This window comes from Parus major, chromosome 5 (assembly GCF_001522545.3).
Source record: "Parus major isolate Abel chromosome 5, Parus_major1.1, whole genome shotgun sequence".
NCBI lineage: Eukaryota > Metazoa > Chordata > Aves > Passeriformes > Paridae > Parus > Parus major.
The window spans coordinates 8,118,679-8,138,352 of record NC_031774.1 but is presented as its reverse complement, the minus strand read 5'-3'; the positions used below and the strand labels follow the sequence as shown (position 1 = coordinate 8,138,352).

General features: G+C 43.5%; 1 protein-coding gene across 4 annotated transcripts in view; it reads left to right on the top strand.

Annotated features, from left to right (window-relative positions):
• The first annotated feature begins 6 nt into the window (after positions 1-6).
• Positions 7-19,674, top strand: part of ANO1 (anoctamin 1) — a 70,905-nt gene continuing 51,237 nt past the window's right edge. For all 4 annotated transcript variants that reach the window (XM_015631889.1, XM_015631888.1, XM_015631887.1 and 1 more), the window contains exon 1: positions 7-195. In XM_015631889.1, the coding sequence (XP_015487375.1) occupies positions 138-195 (58 nt within the window). In that variant the 5' untranslated portion in view covers positions 7-137. The remainder of the gene's footprint in view (positions 196-19,674) is intronic.

Below are 19,674 nucleotides of genomic sequence, written 5' to 3'. Positions count from 1 at the left end.
GCGCGGAGCCGCTCCCGGAGCAGCGCGCCCGCCCCGGCAGCAGGGGGGGACGAGGGAGGAGGAGCGGCGGGAGGAGGGATCCTGGCAAGTTCACTTTGGTACCAAGTGGCAGGCGGGCTGCGGGGCTCGGACGGGCGATGGAGAAGGATGAGATCCACCTGCGCAGGTTGCCGGCCACCGCGCCCTGGGGACAGCGTAAGTGTCGGCCGCCGCCGCCGCTGGGGAAGGTGCGGGATGGGGCGCGCTCCTGCCCGGCCGGGGACGGGCTCGGCGGCCGCCCCGGGTGCCCCGATAAGGGATTTATTATTAGCGTTTCATCGACTATTTTTAAAAATCCAGAAATAATCGCCGCAGAGTACCGGTGAAATGAAATAGCTCCTCTCCCACCTCCCGCTTTCCCCTGCTCCCCCTCCGCCTCCTCCCCGAAGCGTAAAACAGTGTAAAGTCCTTTTAACCTATATTAATATCGTAATTAAAAGCTCGTGCAACCGCGGGAAGCCAATTAATTATGAAAAATTGCCGGAGTACGAAGTATATGTGACAAATCTTTGAGCTGATGATTGCTGTTAATTCACACCGCGCTGTGGAAGACAAACTAAAAAAAAACCCAACTTACTAAATGAAATGGATCTTTCTGCGATTGTCAGTAATGTTTCTATAGAACAGACTAAATCGTGTATCTTGCTATCATTAACTAATGTGTGCAGCAAAATAAATTATATATATTGGAAGGGTAAAATACTTGGCTGAGAAGTTGCAGAATGTTTGGAGCCAAAGAGCCGATCGTTTAAATGGTAGGGGGTGGGAATTTCCTTGGCTTCCCTCTGGAAGTAAATCACGGCTCAGTGTCTGTGTGCATGCATGTGCACCCACATGCGCATTTATATAAAATCTGTGTATAGGAAACCTTCCTGCACACACACTGGGACACAGATTTTGCAAGCACTATTTACTGAACGCATTTTTTCTACCAGCTTGGAGACAATAAAACCAGAACCAAGATGCTAACCAGGAACATACTGGAACACTTCTGATTATCCGGCTCAATTGTATACAAATGAAGTAAATTTAGCATGGCACCATTTATAAATTCCATGCTTTACAATCAAAATTCCAAATCTAGCTGTTTGCAGCTAAGAATAGAGCGGGAAGCCCTTTTCTTTACTCCCTCTTTTTTGATTCCCACGAATACCGTTATCCTAGAGCCTGCTCATTAAATAGCCAAATATTTCACTGGAGTTCAGCCCATTTCTAGAAGAAATGCTGTTTACTCAGCAAACCTAGGCTGGCTAGAGCACTCAGAATTTAAACTTTTTCTTTAATGTCTGACACAAAACAGGTGGGCTTTATATCTAAGGAGCAGGGGAGAGGGTTTCTGTATGACACTGGTTGTCCCAGCTTAACTTCTTTCTGGAAATAAGGAGCTCCAACTTTGCACAACTGCAGTGGAAGGCAAGTAGAGCATGGGAAGCTAAAGTGTTGTGGCAGTACATTAACAGAGATATCAGTAAGAGGACTAAATGATAAAATGGCACTGGGAACTACCATTACTCATGGGGCAGGTGGCAATTTATCACAAGGTAATCGCAGCGATAGGGTGGTGAGAGTCCTGAGAAATCGTTTGAGTGGCTTTTTATCTTTGAGAAGCAGAGTCTTTAACAGTGACATTATTTAATTTACTGAATCAGCCCTTAGCAGCGTGAAAAGCTTCATTGATGAGTTCAAGGAGCAGTTTTGTTCTCGGCAGCATGTGTTTGTATTTCTGTTGATAACCTATTCAAAAGAGCTTGTTTGTGAAAGCTGTTTCTAAGACAAAACTCCTGTCCAAAGATATAGCAGCATTTGTGGTACAAATTTGCTTCATGACTTACTGGAGAGACGTGTGGAGACCTATCCTTGAAGTTTTTATACTCAGATCCTCCTGCAGACAGCAAATGAAACCTGCTTGTTACAAGGAGTTCAGAAAAAAATTGGGGGAAGTGAAAGGATGGAAGGCAGCAAAACAGAAGGGAAGCTGTGCTCCCCTAATCTCTGGGTAAATACTATCTGTTGCCTAAATCCAAAGTACTGTTTCAGTTATCACTACCAAGGAGAAAAGTGACCTCAGCACATTATTTTTGGCCCTGTCGGTGGCATGAAAGGACAGGTGTCCTGAGCTACATCTGTGCTCTGAGGAGCCAGGCACCACAGCTGATGCCTGCCAGCCTATTATGTGCCCACTCCTCTGTGCCCTGGGGTAACTGAGTGCATCTAGTGAGGATGGGGTGAGGGGCACAACTGGGGTGGGCTCTGGAGCAAGGGAGGGGCACGTTGGCTTCTGAAAGGACCATGGTCACATCCTGTCACTGCAGAGAAAAGCTTGGAGGCACCGGGACAAATGCCCGGGACTAAGCCCAGTTTTAGGAGTCAAGTCTTTACTACCTTTCAGCAGTCAAAAATCCCCTGAGTAAACATCTTCCCCCTTTGAAGACAAACTTAAATGCTGTCAGACCAGTCCCCCAAAAAATGAAATGTTTTTCCTCTTCTCTGACAGACTTTGTTCATCCCAGAGCTGGGAGCTCCAGCATGTCTCCATTTCTGGTTTCTGGTGTGTACTGCCCAGGTCCTCTGGTAGCACTGCAGCTCTTTCCACTAACAGTGAAAATGATGGAGCATATTAAGCTAATAATTAATCAGAGATGACAAGGGACTAATAACTGTATTGATTTAATTAGGACTTCTTTTCCAGCTCTGTAACTTGCAGTCATGCACATCATTAACTCAATATTTTAATTTGTCATAATAACTTATTAATTCTTGAGCATGCACACGGCCAGGGCAGCCAGCAGCTCTGACTTTGTGCCGGACTGCAGGCATGTGCCACGGAAAACATTCCCTGTCCTGCCCCAGGCTGGCAGCAAACAGGGCAGCCTGGCAGTCACTGGGAACTCTGGCAGGGTGTTGGGGTGGTGGGAAACGGGACATTGTGGAGTCAGGTGTGGTGGATGTCCTGGGGAGATGGTGCGGAGCTCCAGGGCCACACGCTGAGGTTGCAAGGGTGAGTGATGTGAATTATAGGAGGAAAGCAAGGTGCCAGAACAGAAAACAGGCAGCAGAGTAATCCTGGCTATGGGTAGCATTGTTTGCTGGCATCAGGAAGAGAAAAATATCCCTTTGGACTCGAATTGCACCCTTTGGGTTGTGGCAGTTTTGAGAAAAGGAAATGCTTGGGGACATGCTGTGGTTGGAAAATAAGGTTCCGTTTTAATTAGGATCACTTTGGGGAGAGGAAGAAAGGAAGGGGCTGTGACAGGCATGAAAAGCTTGAGGACTTTACTGTGTGAAAGGCTGATGAATGTCAAGTTTGGCCCCACCTCCCATTTTACTGGGGATACTTGACACTAACTGGGGCACGTTTAGCATCTTACTCAGCTGGGGCCTGAGCGAGATCTCCTGGGATGCACCCCTGACCAGAAACCTCTCCAGAAGGAGTGAGCTGCTCTCACTGAGATCATAGTGCTGAAGAGGTGCTTGTATCACACTGTACAGCATGGCCTATGACTCCTGGGGAAAGAGATCCCCTTAGCCCCCACTGAGAGCTCAGCATCCTGCTCCCTGTTGTCCAGGTACTCGCGAATCTTTGCCTTGTGCCTTCGGAAGGCTGATCCCTCTGCTGTATCCTCATTTGCCATAGAGGGCAGTCAGCACAGGGATGAGATCTGGGAAAGCCAAAGGCACTGAGCAGGCTCCAGAGGAAAGCCTGTCCAAAGTCCTTGGCAGTGTCCTCGGGCAAGATGATTGGGAATTTGAAGTATTTACGCTATCAAAACATGCATTTCATATAGAATTGTCGGGCCACTGCATGGGTGCAGCACTGGTCCAGTGAGTTCCAGGAATGGAAGTCACCACTCTCCTCATTTCTTGTGAATGTTTTCAGGGGCTCTGACAAAGCCCTTGTTTTATTACACAAGCCAAGTTAGCAACAGTGGGATGAAAGAGTTCTGTATGATTTCACAGACTGCAGAAGGTGTTCAGCTGGTGTGGGGTTATTCAACTCCCCACCTCACCCATAGTTGCAGCCAAACTGGAGATCAGAGTGAGACTTGCAGTTCTGTCATAGGTACAAATCCCAAGGGGAGGGGGTTTCACAAATGACAAATTTTCAGGGGTTGGCAGCTTTGCTGGGGCCCTGTCACGGGGTTATTTTCAGTGGTGCTAAGTCATCTTGTGCCAGCTGTTAGATCTAAGCAATGCCACTAGCACTGTGCCACTTTGTTCCGGTGCTTTGAAGAGCACAGAGATAGTGGTGTCTCCATTGTTCCTGCGAGGTAATTTATGGTAAATGTGGGCCTTTTAGCAACAACCTCAATGTCTGTCTGGCTCGGGAGGTTTGGAATGCACAGGAAGCAGAGCTCCTCTGCTGGCCTGCATTAGTCACCACAGCTGCTTCCTAGGCGAGCCCACATGGCCTCCCGGGAAATAGACTCTTATTTATTTGGTTTAGCCTGTGATTTGTATCCCTCATCCCTCTATTTCTGAAAGTAGTACTACATCCTGGTTGGAGGGCCAGCCCTTCTCCCTGCCCCCTAACCTTCCTGCATCCTTTAGACTTTTCTCTGCAGCAGCTGACCCGTGTCCCCGCTCCGTCCTCGCCTCGCCTTTGTTCCGTGCCTTTGTGCTGCTCCGTGTGTTGTGTTCCAGCTTCCTTTGCTCTTTCCAGTGGCTTGTCCCTGTCTCTCCTCTGTGGCTGGCACACATGCCAGTGTTTGCTGTCTTCTTCAGACTCCCACAGTTCACATTTTTTGAACCTTCTGCTGGCAGTCTGTCCTTCCAGCCATTACGGGAACTATTTCCAGCTTTGAACTGATGGAAAGATAGCGGTAACATCAGACCCAGTGCCATTCCTCTTTAATATCTTTGCCTGCCTACCTTATCTACATATCTGATTTGTTCTTGGCAGCCCTCTATCTGTGGAAGGACCTGGATTCTTATTCCTATCAGTGGTATATTAATAATGTATATAATTACTGAGATGGCCTTTCAGACTGTGGCTCTGAAAGGCAGAACGTTTTCTTTTTTAAAACTGACACAGACACCTATGACTCTTTCCACACAACTGTGGTAAGTGCTCCAAGGGAGTTTTAAAACCTGAGCTCTGTTATGAAAAGCATAAGTGGTTTACATGCATTAACTGCTCTTTTCATATCCTATAAATTATTGAACTTCTATCATGATGTCAGTGACACATAACAATCTGAGTTATGTATTCCTGGCTCCCAGTCCTGCTGGTTTACCTCTACTTGTATCCTGATGAGTACATACTAAAACAAGAAAAATCTCTGTTTCCTAAACACATTGCAAAATATTTGGTGCCCCTTGTACATCTTTATTGACGTCAGCTGATATCCTACTTGCAGAGCAAGATTGCAATGTGCAGTAGGGATCGGTGTGTTCATAACTATGGTTTACTAAGAGAAAATGTGTCCAGGGAGAGAGAAATACGTTTCACAGCATTCAATTAGTAAAAAAGGGAAAAGTCTAGAAACTAAATTACATTTTCAGAGCAGATTCAGGACACATTGTTAAAAATTGAATAGGAAAAGTGAGCAGATAGTGACTTCAGTGACATCGTGGGGGTAAAAGTAATGAACTCTGAATACATTTTAAAACTGTACTTTTCAACATGATACTGTAGGAATTTTGTAATTATTATTAAGAAGTGGAAAGGGATACAAGGTGGAAGTTTCAGGACTAAGCATCATTCAGAGTTCCAGGGTTTTTACTACTTTGAAGTAAGGATGATGACAGACAGTTGTCCAGAACAGCATTAATAGTCAGAGAAAAACCTCTTGTGTATTTGTGTCTGGCCATTTGCACTATGGCATCTTGGCTGCCCACGCACCACAAGACATATCAATGAGTGTGTCTTGCAGTTCTTCCCAGATTTTGGAAGGCGAAGATTCAAAATGTGGTGTGACTTCATGCTTGTGGTATGACTGCCCAGAAAAAAAAACACATCTTCTGTGGGCCACAAGGGATGGAAGCTTTTATGCAAATCCTGTTAAATTCATCACGAGTGTGGCATGGCACTGTTGGATTGGTGCTGTTTTGGCAAACCAGCAAGAGGATGGGAAGCAAGGGGTGAGTGAATTCTGAATTCACTCAGTGTTTGTGAGTTGAGCATCCAGCTCCAGATCAAATCACTTCTTTAGTTTTGATTTGCATTGGCACAGTCACAGAATCCCAGTGTGGTTTGGGTTGGAAAGGGCCTTAAATATCATCTTGTGATGATCCTGCCATAGGCAGAGACATCTTCCACTATCCCAGGTTGCTCCAAGCCCTGTCCAGCCTGGGCTTGGACACTTCCAGAGATGGGGCAGCCACAGCTTCTTTGGGAACCTGTGCCAGGGCCTCACCACCCTCACAAAGAACAATTCCTTCCAATGTCCCATCTCAACCTGCCCTCCCTGTTTGAAACCATTCCATCCTTGTCCTGCCGCTCCAGGCCCTTGTTCAAAGTCCCTCTCCAGCTCTCCTGGAGCCTCTTTAGACAGTGAAAGGGGATCCTAAGCCTTCTTTTCTCCAGGTTGGCTCCATAGATGGCTTCAGCCCTTGGGACATCTCCATGGCCTCCTCTGGACTTGCTCCAGCATGTCCACATCCTTTACATGTTGGGGCCCCAGAACTGGATGCAGTGCTCCAGAGGAGAGGGCAGAATCCTCTCCCTCACTCTGCTTGCCACACTGTTTTTGTGGCACCCCAGAACATTTTTGGCTTTTTGGGCTGCCAGCACACCTTGACAGCTCAACTTGAGCTTATCTTCAGCCAGAAACCCCACGTCTTCCTCCTCAGGGCTACTCTCAACCCATTCTCTGTGTCTGGGGATTGCCCCAGCCGAGGTGCAGGACCTTGGTCTGTCCATCTGGAGAAGGCAATCTGGACCTTTGGATGTTTTCCCTGCTGTTTGATCTGGTGTGGACAGTAGTTTGGGATGTACCAGCTGGTGCCATGGTGCATCTGGAGGGAGGAATCTTCTGTATGACCACTGGAAGGGGGAGACCAAGCAGCTGTAAGCCTGTGTGGTGAAAGCACCCTTTCCTACTAGTGGAAACTACTCCATTATTGTCTGTATGCTGTGTTCCTGGCATGGAGTCCGGGACTGGTCTAAAGAAGGCAAATGCTTCTCTGTGAGTAGTCTGAATGCTGGTATGTGGTCAGCAAACCCCATCCAAATGCTTGTATCTCGCTGAAAACTTTTGGATGTTCTTCTTCTGATGAATGGCAAGAGCAGGTTTCTAAAAATAAATTAATGGTTTTCCCTCTTTACTTCCTGTGACTTAATATACTTTATTTATCTATATAGCTACTAGTCATCATCATTCTTCAGCTCACAAGAGTATAAACAGAAATGAGCCTGAGTCACAAAGTAAGGATGTGGAGCCAGGATTTTTCCAGGATTTTCGCCAGGTGTAGGAGTTGCAGCTCCGGGGTCAGTGAGGGAAAGGGCTGGCTCTGGGGTTGTGCCTTAGGGGTCTCATACATGACATGGTCAGCACAGAGGGGAAAGCTGCTTTCTGCACCTACCTCCAATGTGGTAAGGCCTTGCAGCTCTGTGTAAAGAGTTAAAATATCATTAAAAATGGAATTCTTAAGGTTAGTTTATCACTAAAGTAATAAAAGTGACATTCCAGTCAATTATTCCTCTCACACTATCCCTAAGGTTCATCAGACCAACATCCAAAGCAACACTTGCTTTCTTTTAATCAGCTCAAATAATGTATTTTCACAAATTTAATTTCCTAGGGTGTACAGTCAGTTCATCATGCTGGTGCCCCAAACCAACTATAAATTTGAATCAAACAGATCTGAAAACAAATGACTGTTATCAGGAATTTTAGGTAGAAGTCTCCCTTGGGTGATTGCCTGCTGAAATTTAAGGCTGCTTCTGCAAAGCAGTTGCAGGAGATGCTGTAATTTTGTTCACTCCTTAAAAATGGCAAGTAGTCAGATAAAACATGCTGAGCACCATTTCCTTTGCCATGATCTGTCTTGGGAGTACCTCTCTTAGTGGCAAACAGAGGACTGAAGAGTGAGTGTCCACATTCCATTTTTTTAAAAATCAGCATAACTGATTGTACAGAAGGTGTGACTAGATATCCTTAACTTTCACTTCAAGGTTTCTGGGGTTTTGCATATCAGCACTGTACTAGCAGGGCTGTGTTTGCAGGCTCCCACAATTTGTCTTTTAGGGTATAACATTGACATTGACAGGGACATAGATTGGAAATGTTATTTCATCTTTACATCTTTATTGCTGTCAATAATCCATTTGCCAGAAAGCTGAGGCCAGCTAAAGGCATGAGAGAGCAGCTTGAGGTGTGCTGCCAGGACACTCTTCCTGTGCTACAATTTCAAATTCAGTCATTCTGGAGAAATATTTGACTTCATGTGCCCTGGGGTGTTAAATTATGTTTGGGCTCTTTGAATAGAAACAGATCCTGTTTCTGAACAATTGTACTCAAGGATAAACAGGAGATCTTCCTTTAATTCCCAGATTAAGAGGCTGAACACCAAAATCATATCCCAGCCCTTTTGTATATGCTATAGAAGGTATTTCTGTATCCACAGATCTTAGAGGACTTTTTAGGAAATTTTAGGAAGTCATCATGAGAGCCCATCACTCCATTTGCACTGCATTCAAGTTGCAGAACTTCTGGCATATGACAAGAATGATTATGTTGAATTTTTGGGTTTGACAGGCAACAGAGAGCAAGAGCTGTCATTTTAGTTCACTTGAAATGGATTCAGCTGAGAGAAGAGAATTCTTATCCAGGGTAAGACCTTGTGCACTGTGTAGGTGAGGAAGAAGCAGAGTGGTGTGTGTCGGCCCCAGATTACACAGGGTAAAACTGTTCTCAGTGCTACTTAGAACTGGAGTTTGAGCTACCAGGCCATGCTTATTCACTTTGCTGCTTACTTTGTATCGGGCTGAGGAGTGCCATCACACTGTAAATAGCTTATTTTGTAAATTTGCAGCTGATGGTTTTCATTTGAGAATGAATCTGCTCTCTCAAACACACCGAAAATAATGACAAGGCATTGTCTGCAAGAGAAATTGTTCTCACTGGTACCTTTCTTTCAGTGCTGTAGTGACTTTTCTTTTGTGTGTTGTGATAAAGTATTTTTGATTAATCTTAACCATTTAAGCCCATCTAACATTATAAATGAATAGTTGGATAATGAAAACCAGAGACCATCTCTTAATTATCAGAGGAAGAGCAGAAACAGGTTTTGGTTTAGATTTTAAACATCGTTACATACCAGAGGCATAGAAATCAAATCTCTATGCCTTTTAAAACTAATAGTTTCTAAATGGCAGATGAAATAATTTAATTTTTAAAGCTTCCCTTTGTAGCATCTTGTTAAGAAGCTCTCGATTAAAAGAACCAGATTATCATTTCTGAAACAAGATCATTGTTGTCTTGATAATATAAATTTAAAAAAAGCTTTCCTTTTTCTCTGTCTTCAGTACATTTTCTCAGAATAGCTCCTGGGGGCTGTGTCCTGCAATTCCCTGTGCCCTCTGGCCTTCATCCAGAGAAGCACTTAAGTATAGAAATAGCCCTGGTTTTGGTGGCAAGTGGGCAGCTGAGCAGGAGACCCTCCAGTGTGTCCCGACAGCTTCCATGCCTCTGTGTCCAAGGGAAATCTGCAGCAGCTTCCCTTCCTCCACCTGACACGAGCAGTATTTAACAACACAGCCCTGCCCCTTTATTCACACATCTGTGTAAGGGGTTTTAAGGATTATTTAGTTGAAGTGGAAGATCTCTGCCTTTCAGAGAGCTTCTCATGAGCTCTGCTCCAGTGGAGGCTTTGCCATCCAGTTTGGAAGCAATGTCTAATGGTAGCTGAGGATTTCAGCACCTCCCCAGTCACAACACTAAATCTTTAAAGTAAAACCAAGTGGAAGCAGTTCTTGGGAGCTTGTGATTGATCTCAGTCCAGCAATTACTCAGTATTGACTGACTTGAGCGGGTTTTCCATCAGGAGCAGAGTTGTTTGCGGGAAGTTTCATGTTTTTCCCATGGCAAATAAACTCAGGGACCCTATAAACATATTTCAACATCAATGTTAACAATCTGATGTTAAAAAAAAAAAAAAAGAAAGCTTTTAGATCCCATGGATTGTATGTGTGTAGTCACTAATACGGTAAGTAGGAAAATAAATACTTTTCATGACCAGATTATTACAGGGGAGTGTCTTTCCTCTGCAGTATGGTATTGCTGTCAGACCGAAAAAGGGAGCTAATTCCAGCTTTCACCGTTGTTTGAGTGCTATTTCTGTTTCTTTCCACCACATTTTTCTTGACACTGCTTTCTTTGTTACTTCTTAAAAAAATAATATTTAAGATTCAAAGGAAGAAGAAAAGAGGATATTGCGGAAACCAAGACCAAACTGGGTAGATCAAATGTTTCAGCTATCCACAGGCAGGAAATCTGAGCTCCTCTGTAACCTGAATGAGTCTTGGAGCAGCCCTGTTATTTTTATATATTTATTTCCCTGTTTGACTGTTTTGCCTGCTTTTCCCACATTATCATCAAAGTGGCCCCAGAAGGGACAGTTGTGAAACACAAACTATCTGTGAGCAGAGGAACAAAACCAGAGCTTTTGTTAAGCTTGGTTTTAGCAAAACCAATCAGCTTTAATTGCTACAAGTGTTTGCAAATGTTGCTGTTCTCTTGAAGTGTGTTTTAATATGGGAGGGAAGATGGGGAAAGGCTAGAAGAGATGTTGGTAGCAGCTCCATCTCATCGAAACTTTGATTGAGCCAGTGATGGTGTTTCTCCCTCTTCCTACCCTGTGCCCTGGCCAGACTGCAGATAGGTTTGCAGCACTGAAGGAAAAAATAGTTCCTTTCCCTGGTTCACATGAACTGCTTTGAACTGGAACAGATGTGGATGTACAGAACTGTCTGCTCACAGCGACTGTTCCATTTATAACCATGAGTTTTCTATTCAGGTCTCTTTATCATTTTAACTTATTTTCTGTTTCCATGTCCTTTTCCACAATAAAATATTCTTAACTAAATGGGTTTTCAGCTCACATCCAAAGCCTTTGCCAGTACTATCTATTCCTTGCTTGAACTTACAGTGCCAGCATTATTGATCAGTGACTTCTTGCTGATAGTGGTGCCCAGTGGAGGCAAGGTGGAATTGGGGATTTGTGGGATTTGTGACTTGTGAAGTCTTGTGGGATTTGTAAGATGGGGTTCAGAATATCCATTTATTCCCAAATCAGGGCAAAAATCAGGAGTCTGATGGTGTTAAAATTTTTCAAGAGGTGTTTGTAATATTCAGCTTCCAAATGGCATTTCTATTGATTTTCTCCTTTGCTGAACTGTGTTTGATTCTGGTGTACAAAATAAATGTGTGTGCAGCCCAGACCAGAATGGTTCCAGTGACTACAGATAAGAGATTTGCAATCAACCACAAAAATTTGGTTGATGACATTGGGTTTGCTTTGTGTTTTCCGTGGACTTGTACTTCATGGTATGTTCATTCATTGTTTGATTTGATTAAATGCTCAATAATTAATTCTGCCAATGCTCTGCTGAGTAAGAGGTGAGTCCTGCAGTTTCCACAGGAATGTGTCCTGGGATGAAGAAGAGATGAAGTAAGAGATGAAATCAGTAGTGGTGTTTGGGTAAAACCGACCAGTTTTGCCTCTCCAGTTCTGTGCTCACTTGAGTGGACCATGTGGCCTTTATTACAAAACCAGGAATTCATTTTTTTAGAGTTATTTCAGTTTGTTCTCTGATTTTTCTATGGAAACAGCCAGTTGTTTGTACACTGGAGTCATGTACATGTGTAGAATTCTTTGTTTTAGTTCATTGCTTTTGGTTGACACAGAAAACAAGATTTTCATCAAAGTTGTGGAGACAGATAGGATTTTAATCTAAACCATATTAAGAGGAAAAACCCTCTGTGACCAGGGTTTTCATAGGGTTCAGCTTTGAACTGCCCCCTGCACTTCCTTCTGGGAAGGCCAGAGATTTTTCTTCACTTCATGACTGAAGGCACTTTTCTCTGGTTGACTCAGTACTACTGGATGATAGAACCACATGAAACAGTGCTGTGTTGGTGTTGGGATGCTCTGAGCAACAGTCCAGGTAGGCAGGGAATTCTGCTACCCTGGACTATGGATTCCTCACAGCATTGGGAAAGAAACATTTTGCTGTTGTTGGGCTACCATCACATCACTCAGGTTGCATTGAGACAAATGCAAATGAAAGTAGATACAGTGTGGAAAAGAGAGTTTCAATTGCTCCTCAAGAAAAGATAATGAAGAAACAAAATGAATCTTTATGCTGAATCTGGTCTTACAAATGTTAACAGGTAAGATCTGTCTCTCCATCCATCCATCCATCCAGCTGATGTGGTGTAGACTTGGTTTCTGACACACAGTTTGCTCTTGCTCAGACTCAAGCTCTTGTGTACTTGCCCTCCTGGGTGCACCTTCCAATGTGAAACATTTCTCTTGCTCTTTTCTCCTTCCCATTATCCATACACTTTCTATTTCAATACCTGTAGCTTGCTTTATTTGCTCAGTTTAATTTTTATTTAAAGTTTCTTCTCAGAAAAAAAGTACTGATATTCATCTGCAAACAGTTTTTAAATCTCTCTGAATGTTTTTGGCTTCACTGCAGAGGAAACCCTTTCCAGATTGCCCCCACAGCAGCACTTTTCTCCTGAGCCCTCCTGGTGTCCTTGCTCCACCCTCCTGCAGTTTTAACAAGAATTAAAACTTCATGGGAACATACCCAGTGCACAACCACATCAAAGCTGTGGTCAAAGCCCAGTTTTCAAACAGAGCTGGCCAAGCCTGGTGCTTCAGTTCTGATATGATATTTTCTGTGGGGCTCTACATGCAACACTCTGCAAAGGCTGGACACCAGACACTGAGTTCCCAAAAACCAATTGCTGCCTGGGCTGAGGCACAGTCTCATTTATCCATTTCCATAGCTTGTTCATATGAGTTGTTGCATCCCCTCTTTCACCAAAGCACCACATCATTTGTCTGGTTTTAATGCTGACCAGTAGTAATTCCTCAATGTGAAGAATGTGCACTGGAGGAAAATCTGTTTACAGTTCTTTAATAGATCAGTTCCAGTTTTGTTCACATTTGCCAGTTTTATTGACTTTATTTTTAAGGGAAAATAATTACATGGAGTCTGGTTTTAGTCAAGGACTTCTCTGGTTTATGTGAGGAACAGACAAAGACCTGTCACATCAGAAGGCTGAAATCAGGTAGGGGAAAGAAGTGTTCCTTCCCTGCAACAAATAAATCAAGAGCTTCCACCCTCCAAGAATATACAGTAATGTAACACATGTGGGCACTAAGGATAACTAAGACACATCAACAGAGGGAAGTCTTTGACAAGTTTTAGGTGTGTCACTTGGTCATGGGATATGTCTTAGTAGACAGTCTGTCACTTTTATTCCCTAATAACTTTTTGACAAGAGACAGATAATACCACAGAGTTTATCTTAATTTAGATTGTTTAATTTTGTGTCTGTTCTTTTTCTTTCTTTGTTTCTTTCTTTTTCTTTTTTTTTTTCCTGTTATTTTCCCTTTTTAACCAAAAAAAGCAATAATGCTCCAGCTATTTGTTAAGCTTGGGGATATGGGGTAAGTAGCTGTTTATATTTGGGAAAGAAGCAATGGATGCAGAGAGCAGCTGGATGCTTTGGGGTGTCAGTTCCTTGGACGTAGGAGATGTGTTCCCTGCTCCCATCCCTCTGCCATGTGCTGTGCCCAGGAATGTAAGAGTCCTCTTGGGACCCATGTGGGAGCATCAGGACAGTCCAGAGAGGCTGCACCTGGAGGGGAAAAGGATCTTTTCTAAAAGCTGTTGAAAGAGGGTAAATCTGGGTGATCTCTCTTTTCCAGCTTCTCATCTTACACAACCTGATTTGTTCTACATCTGTGGCATGATTGACAGATAATTTTTATTTAGGGAATATTTACTCACCCTGTTTGGAGGGTGCAGAAATTTGCTGTGGGAAACCAGCATATTCCTACAGGCTGGATCTCCAGGCTGCCTCCAGTCATGTCTGAGGAGGGGGCAAGGAGTCTGAGCCCAAACAGAGGGAGGATAACCTAGCCCTGAAGAGTTTTCTTTCATATTCATAACTTCTGGGTTCCACACTGGTTGGAAAGTGTGGTTTGAGAGACTATTTTTGCAAAAACATGCCAAAGTCTTTTGTGATGATCTTCTTTGGTTGGTGCTTTGTAGTGAGGGTGTGTCAAAATTTGTGTGAACAAGGGTTTCACTTTGCATTTTCCGTATTTTAGTGGTGAGGTACAGCAGTGTCAGATGGGATCGAGGAACCCTGTTAAAAAAAGAAGAAAAGACCCCTCTTGCCTCACTGAATTTATCCAGTAAAATGATGAACTTGGCCCATTAAGGTTATAACTGCAGCATTTCTGAGCCTTTACATCAACAAAGTGCTTTGCTTTCTATTGTGTGGTTTCAGGAATAGTGACCAGCTTCAGCTCATTAGGAGATCTTGCCTCATCCTCAGCATTCTCTTACTTAAGAACTTGATCAATCACTTATTGATTGAGTCTGCTACATGCAGCCTTCACCTTTCCTTTGACTTGGTAGTGCTGTTTCATTCCACCCTAATTTACTCTACAATCTTATAGCTTAAAACTTCAATCCTGTCATTCCTTCCTCTGTCCATGTAAAACTTTAACCCATCAAAAACTCCAGATAAAAGTGAACAGAAAGGTGTGTACCTGAGTGACTAAAACCTGCTAAATCTTTCTGAGAGCACTTATCATTTAAGTGCTTTATTATTTATGAGGGAATAACTCATAGCCCCACCAGGAAAAATAAATGCTGCCATCAAGTAAAAATCGGTGTGGAGTAAGTGAAACTGATAGTTCAGCAAAGTATGTGTTGTAGTTTGGAAATGCCTGTGAGAGGCTGTCACTGAGAAATGGCCAAAAATGGAACCTGGAGGAAAAATTAGAAAGGAGGTGGAATGTTATTAAAGCTATAATTATAAACACAGGGGGCACTCTGATATTGTTTCTCTTCTTTAACATTTCCATGTGAACAGGGCTTGCTGCCTGGGAGTTTGCTGCACGGGCTCCAGGAACCCTTTTTTAGGATAGAGGAGAAGGTGCATGTTGTCTCAGCAGATTTATGTGTTCAAATAATGAATTTGGACCTTAAGAGTTACGAACTGTAGGATTTCTAATATTTCTGTTACCAGTAGGCAGGTAATTGATAGAAAGAAATACAGGCTGGAAAATATTTGACTCCCAGCTGCTTCAGAAATGTGAAATCCCTGAAATTTGCTCCTGGAATCACACAGTGTGTGGACACAGTCTGTCATCCAGCATGCAGATGGCAAATGTTTTTGGAAAGGGCTTTAGGAAAGTATTTCCACCTCTGTTTTCCTTGGTGCTGGCTGCTGTTGTACCCTGAATATAAAAAGAGAGTTGTTTCCTTTTGCCACTTAAGGAAAGGAAACCATTGTTTGTGGTGGTGCATGTTCAGATTTCACGTGCTGTGTGCTTGCTTGGCTCCAGAAGCACTGGAAGGCCAGGGGATGGTTTCCAGCAGAAAATGAATAGTGTGGGCATCAGGAAGGAGTCACCCTGCAGGTGATCGCTGTGCTCTGTCACCTGGGGTGAGAGGAGCCCAGCGTGGTGGCCCTGCAGGTGGCCCAGCGTGGGAGCAGGAGCAGCACTGGGCTCTAAGTGCTTATTCCATGTAATTAAACACTCCAACAGCGCCAGTGGGCAACAGCTGTTTTGAAAATGACATGATGGACACATGTCAGGACATTTTGGTGGCAGCAAGCCCATGCATGCTTGCAACTGAGAGCGGCCCATGTCTCCTTTGATGCATCACTCTGTGCTCTTGGATCAAATGTCCTTAAGGTTGGCCAGGTTAACGAGGACCGCTGGTTAATTTGCTTGGATTTGAAAAGCTGTAGTTCCTGGAGCAGGGATATAACAGGGCACATGGGCAGCTTCATCCAGGGCTGTTCCCATGTGCTCTGCTCATCCCTGGAGTTGTCGCACGCTCTCTTAGCCCCCCTTCAGCAAAGTAATTAAAACCAGCAAGCCACAGGCTCTTCTCCATCCTCTCAAGTGTTTAAATTTAATGGCCAATTTCATAAACAGTCCAATAGGTGCTGGCACATATTGTTCCTGAAGGGTAATCCTGGCAGCACGTGCTGGCTCCTAGTTTATACAGAGAGAGTGTTCTAAAAAATTACCTTTATGTTAATTTTTTTGTGGAGCTCATGGACCTCATCCAGTCGTGGTCTCCATGCCCCCAAATGGGACTTTCATAGGAATTTTAAACTTCAGAACACAGGAGATGTAAATAGGAAATGTGAGGGAAACACAGTTTTGTTGTTAATAGCATTTCTGAATTTTCATAGTATTTTGAAGACTGTCATATCTTTTTGGATGCCCATCAAAAGTCGCATCATGATCCTGAGAAAATCCACTTCCCAGGGCTTGGCTGCAGAGAGTGAAAATGAAGTGTATCACATAGACATTATTTCTTGTGTAAATGGAGGGATTGATGGTGCTGTTGGAATGGTTCTTTCCCACCTTGTGGTGGCTGTGGGTCTTCACATTGTCTTCTTCATTCAGCTGCAGTCTTAGAAAAACTTTAGCTGTCCTTTTAGTTGTGCCTTTAGCTGTCTTTTTAGTTCTTTATTTTGTTTTAGGTGACTTCCTGGTGAAGGGTGTTACAGGAAAATATTTTGCTGCTAAATGGGATTGTAAGGAAGTTTGTTTAGAGAAGCTTGAAAGTCTCCAAATTTCAGTCCATTTGCCTTGTGCTGTTCCTCATCCCGTCACTACTGGAACACTGATGCTTTTGAGAACACCCTTTCAGCTTGGTCCCACAGTTTAGTCAGTAATGAACCAGACCTACCCATCCTGAGAAATCTTCATTAGCATCAGCAAGACAAAGGGCCTGCTGAAATATCCATAGGTTTGTGTTCTCCATCAGGACTGACACGTTTTGCCCTCAGTGTTGTGCTCACTGGTGAGAGCAGGAGCTGGCAGTGTGATCTGGGCTGTGCCCGTTACTCAAATTGCACTGAGTCAACAGGCACCCCAGCCAATCCAGGCTGCAAACTGCATTATTCACAATGATTTCAGTAAAATTTGGCATTTGAGTTTAGCTTGTGTGAAGAAGTAGTTTTAGAGCCTCTTCAACAGGGGCGATTTAACTGAAGAGCAGAAGTTTGGGTTTTGTTTTGTTTTTTTTTAAATTTTAATCCATATTTGTGTTCTGCTCCACTGTGTGTTTATTTTAAAGTCTACTTGTGCATCAACACATTCTCAATCTGAAATGTAGATCTCAGACTGACATGTTTTAAATGTTTGAACTCTATCCAATTTTAAAGTACCACAGTTATCTAAGAAGTACATCAAAGTTTCCTTCAGTGTTCATTTCTCATTATTATCTGTTCTGGAGCGCTGATTGTTTTTCGGTATAATTAGTGTAAGTTCTCCTTTTGATCTCCACGTCAGATGTGCTCTCATGTTTACAAAGAATCTCCTCCAGGTTTACTCCTCCTAAGTTTTACTGTGTAAAAACCAAACTTCTGTCCCAATTCCACAATTTTAGGTATTGGATCTGCGTAGTATCAGGCCACTCAGAAGTACCAGTTTTATTTTCTTTGAGTACGGTCACATATGGTTTGTATTTCCATAAAATTCCTCAAAAAAGCACACCCAGATGGGTTAATAGCAGGTCTGTTCCTCTATGCCAACTTTAGGCTGGACATGGCAGGACAGTTGATAAAAGATCTAAAATAAAGCCTGCTGATGACAGATTGCCCCACCAAAAATTTCTTGAAACTTGAACCAGTGAAGTCAGTGCGCTCCCCCTTCAGCTTTCTGTGCCTCTGCCTGTGGAGGTTTGGATCTGGCACCAGAAGCCTTAAATCTTGCGTTGTTAAAGCAGACTTGTAGTTGCTTATCTTCCTGGAAAAGGATGTGCTCCCAGGACTGTAGATGAGAACCAGACAAGTGCAAGAGCCTCCATCTGGGTGGGGATAATTAGCCAGTTAAATTGCAGTTCCTCAAAGAAGGGTCTAGGACTCATAAACTAAACATAAATCCACAATATCTCTGTGTAGGGAACATGTAGTAACACTGCTCAGGGCTGGAAAAGCCTGACCTGGAGTACTTTATCCTGTTTCAAGCATCTTTTCACTAGAAAAATGTGTAGCATACAGCCTAAAGCAACAAAAATTAAAAGAAATCCAGGGAAATAAATATGTCTTGGAAGAAAGTAGAGGAAGAGAGACATCTTGCCAGTGGGGTTTTCAAAGTTCCCATTGGGTTTCTGGATAGAGTTGTTGGTTTTGGGGCAATATTTATCATCCTTGTCCTAGTGTGAGGTGCCTTATACTGATGCTGAATTCTATTTGAACTCAGAGGGAAAAGCCCATCCTAACAGGAGAGGAGAGGGAACAGTGGGAAACCCTCTGTTCATGCGTGGCCTCTGTGCCAGCTGCTCCCAGGAACTCCTGGGGTCACCATGTCCAAATCTTGGCTATTTTGGGCAACCACATCACAGAATCCCATTCATAAATTTCTCAAGTACCATTACAAAAATAGTTTTGTTTTACTTTATTTATATATGTTTGTTTGGTTTGGTTTTTTTGCCACTATTGCCCTGGCATGAACCTCTGCTTTGGAGCCTCATCTCATTTTTTTTTTTTTTTTAAACTGCTTTTTAATGTTTTAAATGTTCATTAATCACTTGTACACTTTATTTGTCCCTCGCTGCATTTGTCTTCTTGACCATCCAGTGTAGGATGGGAAAGTGGATAATGAGGGGGTAGATTTTTAGTTCTTTTATTGTGTTCTGGGAAGAGAAGCTCCTCCCTCCATCACTGCCACAACCCCCTCTGTTATTTTGCATCTGTTTAAATTTGAGTTTCTGACACAGCGGGTGATGAGTGCTGCAGGCAGTATGCCAGAAAAAAGCTGCTGTTGCTTGTTCATCTTCACTGGACATACTCTAAATTGTAATTCTCCTGTTTCTGAGCTGTTTCTCACAGAGGGACAGTTGTACTGACACAGAGTGAAGGAATCCTGAGGCACCAGATGGTGCTGGTGGTGACAACTCTGGAGAAGATTAGGAGCAGTCTGTATTTGAGCAGAACATGTGTTACACCATGCTGGGAGCTCTGATGGACTCATTGAGGATCTACAATCACGAGAAAGATATTTTTGTGGGTGTTCCTTGAAATGGAGGAGTCGTGCTGTGCTGTGTTTGGGCACAGGGTGGACAGGCAGTGGGTGTGAAGTTTGACCTTAAGGTGTTGGCTTCTAGTTGGCTTGACACTGTTTTCTGCAGCTCTGCTCCAAGAGCTCCTCTGCTACCAGTAGTGGCTGGAAGTTCTCAACACAAAGTGTCTCCTGAAACCCAGACACTGGGACATGAGCAGAAACAGATTCAGTTTTGGCACCTAAAAATTGAGAGAGCAGAACTGTCAGTAGATGGTACAACCAATTATATCCTCACCCAAACCAGAAGAGTGTCCAGCTCAAGGGTAGAACGGGCAGGATTTGTACATCCTCCAGCTGTGTGGTGTGCCCCAGTGGTGTTGGTGGATTGATGAAAGATAAATGGCTGTC